Genomic DNA, 3746 nt, shown 5'->3' with positions numbered 1-3746 from the left:
GGGGAAGCTGCCAGCTGGGAAAGTGACAACTGAAGGGAAGGAAGCCGGGTAAGAGGACAGTGGGCACTCCAGCCACCCACGAAGGCCCCGCCCACCTGGCACAGCCCCTGCGGAGGAAGCGGGACACCAGACCGGCCACGGGCAGTGAGGTCTGCGACCTCTGGTCAGCGGCTGCTCTGGCCCCAAAGCCGTTTCTGATTTCCTCCATCTGAACTACCGGGAGATCCGATCCTGTGGTCCCTCCTCCCTTATAGGATTTGAATAAAGACGTGAACGAGGAAAAGCAAGTGGAGATGGGGGGGCCCAGGGAGGCGGGGGCTCAGCCACTCGCAGGCGGCAGGGCCGCTGGTCTCTGAGCCTCTCCGGGTGTCGCCTCCTTCCCTGGACTTAGCATCTCCGCGATCCCTTCCGGTTCTGACCACCTGCGCTCCCGGGACAGACGGACTCCCTGCTCTGCCAGTTCGTCACAGCACGACCACGCGCAGGTCACCTAACCTTTCTGCCTCGGTCTCCCCAGCTGTGAAATGGGCGTGTAACAGTGCCTGAGTCACAGGACGGTCGTGAGGACCGACAGAATTCAGGGGCAGGGCCTGGCGCGGCGCCCGGCACACGGCCGGCCTCCTACACGTGGTCAGAGGTCTGGGGAGTGAGCGCTGCTGCAGGGGACGGACGCGGGGATGGAGACCGCGTGCACCGGACACCCGGCCCTCTCGAACGTGGACTCGAAGGCACGTCTGCTGTCAGCAATGACAGCTGGCCCGAGGGAGGCGCTGGTCTAGAGGACTCGGTACATGGAGAGGTGCCCAAGAAACGAATGGGGAGGGGCGTGTAGCAGTGGGGGCCCCACAGCATCGCAGGGGGCAGAAAGGATCTTCAGTCTGTTCGGCTGCCCCCCGGCCCACAAGCTACCGTGAGCCTGTCCTGTCTGTGGAAGTGACAGTGCTGTCCTGTGGTCCCTGAACACCCGGGGGCACCACGGAAACTGCAGGAGGGACAACGCTGGGGCAGGCTGCCCCCAAACACTCGCTTCCGATCCGGCTTCGAGGCCACACGGCACACACTGAAGCCGCTTCGGGGCGCGGCCTTCGATGCTGAATTGTCCAGTTCTTCTAGAGTCGGTTTCCAGATTGATGCCAGCAGAGTCATCAGGAGGACACGCCGACTCTGATCTCATCCAAAATCGCACGACCAGCTCGGGATTCCAGAGGGACAGCCGCCGCACTAGCCGGCCAACGGCCAGGCCAGCCAGAGCCCTTCCGTCCACACAGGAAACCCCTGCACACAGAGGTTCTGCTCTACGACGGGCGGCTGCCCATGTGCCAGGTCTCTGCTGGCTGTGGCCTGTCCTCACCAGCTGCTCAGCCTGCCGGGCCCACTGATGCCCAAGGAAGCCTTGGCCGGGCCCCCTGGGCAGTGGTGACTGCCGGCACCCTCTCTTAGCAGGGGTGATCGGGGGAGGAGGCAGTGAAGACCACACCTTGGTGTCTCAGAAAAAAAACAAGGCTGTTCGGTCCTGAAGATTCCCAACCATTAGACAGAACTGCCGGGGCAAACACACCATTTTTAAAAGTGGCCATGGCGCCCTGAACACGCCCGATCCCGTCTGAGCTCGGAAGCTGAGCAGGGTCGGGCCCGGTTAATACTTGGATGGGAGACCACACCTAGGAAGACCAGGTGCTGTAGGCGTAAAAAATAAAAAACAAAAGATAAGGGATTATAAGCCGACAGGGTCCTTGCAATTTGTGAGGTCCCAAGGGCTGTCTCACCAAAATAAATAAATACAATAAAAATAAAAAATAAAAATAAAACTAGTGAAACGTGCCTTCAGCAGCAAACTGGAAGGACTGACAATCTCTGGAGGCCGCTCCGACCGCGGAAGGACCTCGCTGCATAGTGGGCAGGGGGGACCAAGACACCGGCCACCACAACAGCCGCCCCTTCCCTCCTGGCTGCCCAGACCCTTCCCACCCCAGGAAAGCAAACGGGACATCGCCTGCCCCTCAAGCTGCAGAGACTGTTCCTGCGCCGAGCCTTAAGCAGTTCTGGAATTCTGAAAAGGCCCGTCGAGCCCGCACTTACCCCCGGTCCCACAGGCGAGTCCTGGGGGGCGACGAGCCCCTGGGGTGCTGGCACTGGCGGGCCTGCGAGGAAGCACAGGGGCAGGGCGGGGGACCGTCAGCCTCGGCAGGGCCAGGGCACCCCAAGCCCTACCTCATCGGAGTCCAACACGTGTCCCCTCAGCGGCATCCAGTGCGGCCACTTGGGGCTGCACAGCGGTGGTCCCACTTAGTCTGTAGAAGACTCAGGCACGCACGAAACACATCGGGGGCGCTCCCTCAAGTCGCGGCCCCTAGTGGAGCCTGAGCACGACCCACTGCCGCCCCCGCTGGCCCCACCTTGCAGGCCCCATCGCTCTGACCGTGCGGTCCCACTAAGTGCAGGCTTAAGGCGGGAGTGTCCGCACTCCCCGTCCCCGTGTGCTCACCCTGCGGCCTCTGCCCGCACGTCCCGCCATCAAAGAGCGGGCTCTGAAGTCTGCCTGGGCTGGTGCCCCCCGCTGGGGCCGACTTGCTGGATTTTGGTTTTGTTTTCATTTGGGCCTCGAGCAGAAGGACTTGGGCCCCTGACTTGCTGTTTTGTTACAGAAACTTCAAAACAGACACACGTGGCAGACGTGGGCAGCCGGGCTGCTCAGCATCCTGGTTCCCCCGTCGCCCACAGCCCCGCTAAAGCCTGCTGGGCACAGTCTGGCTCTGAGCGCCAGCTGCTCGCGGTGTGGGCACACTGGTGCCAGGAAGGACCAAGGCCAGGCCTTCGCACGGTCCCCGACGAGCAGCTAAGAGCGTCCTCTGGCCCTGGTTCCCGCAGGGTCCGAGGTTCCCATCTGTGAGGCGATCAGGCACCTCCCACAGGAGCCACCTGTTCAGCACTGTCTGCGCACACACGGTGGTGGTCCAGGTAGGGGCTGGGCTGCTGTTGGCCTATGCTGCTTCTACCCCCACCCCCAGCCCCGGGGCCCTGGCCCCCAGACTCAGCACACCATGCATGCGCTTCAGGTACCCACGACTCACGATCATGTCACCTGTGCATCTTCTGCCTTCGCCCACCAACAGCACTACCTCCACTCAACAGCGAGGCCCAGCCAAACCCTGAGCCCATCCCGACAGGGCCCCCCACCCCACTCAGGTGCCCAGGTGTCACCGGGCCACTTGCCTACACTCCCTGAGGACCACGGCCCATCCCCGGCCCTGCCTCGCTCACCACGCTCCCCTCACGGAGCCCGGGCTCTGTCCAGCAGATGCGACCACCACCCCCCTGAGGAAGCACAGTCCTGCGACCTGCAGGTGGCCCTGACGACCTGCCCTGGCTCCCCCTCCTCTGTGGCCTCTGCTGCCACAGCCCCTGCACGGCCACGTCTGAGCCCGTGACAGGCAGGTGCCAGGGGACGTGCATCGCGCCTCTCACACGCTCTGCAGCCCTGGGTCCCCGGGGCACACGGCGGGCCCTCGGCGCCTGCTGGCCGGCCACCTGACCCGCGGGGCTATGACTGTAGACACCACGCAGGCCCAGAGGATGCCCAGCGCCCTCCCGTGCCGCTCTGAATCACCACGAGATAAAAACTGCAGCGACAGAGGCTTCGTCCACCAGGGCGGAACCGAACACACAAAGCGCCACCTAAACCCGGCCCTGCTGTTCCCGCCCCCGACAGACCACCAAAGCCCCTCCCCGCTGCTTCAGAATCCAAC

At 63.6% G+C, this 3746-nt stretch overlaps 1 protein-coding gene across 1 annotated transcript in view; it reads right to left on the bottom strand.

Annotated features, from left to right (window-relative positions):
- The window catches only part of NPHP4 (nephrocystin 4), a 183633-nt gene that overhangs the window by 112580 nt on the left and 67307 nt on the right, over positions 1–3746 (bottom strand). The window contains exon 13 of the mRNA XM_023535625.1: positions 2080–2141. Coding sequence (XP_023391393.1) covers positions 2080–2141 — 62 coding nt within the window. The remainder of the gene's footprint in view (positions 1–2079; positions 2142–3746) is intronic.

This window comes from Pteropus vampyrus, unplaced genomic scaffold, assembly GCF_000151845.1.
Source record: "Pteropus vampyrus isolate Shadow unplaced genomic scaffold, Pvam_2.0 Scaffold142, whole genome shotgun sequence".
Lineage (NCBI taxonomy): Eukaryota > Metazoa > Chordata > Mammalia > Chiroptera > Pteropodidae > Pteropus > Pteropus vampyrus.
Note: the sequence above shows the minus strand (reverse complement) of the source record. Positions and strands in the feature narration are given on the sequence as shown.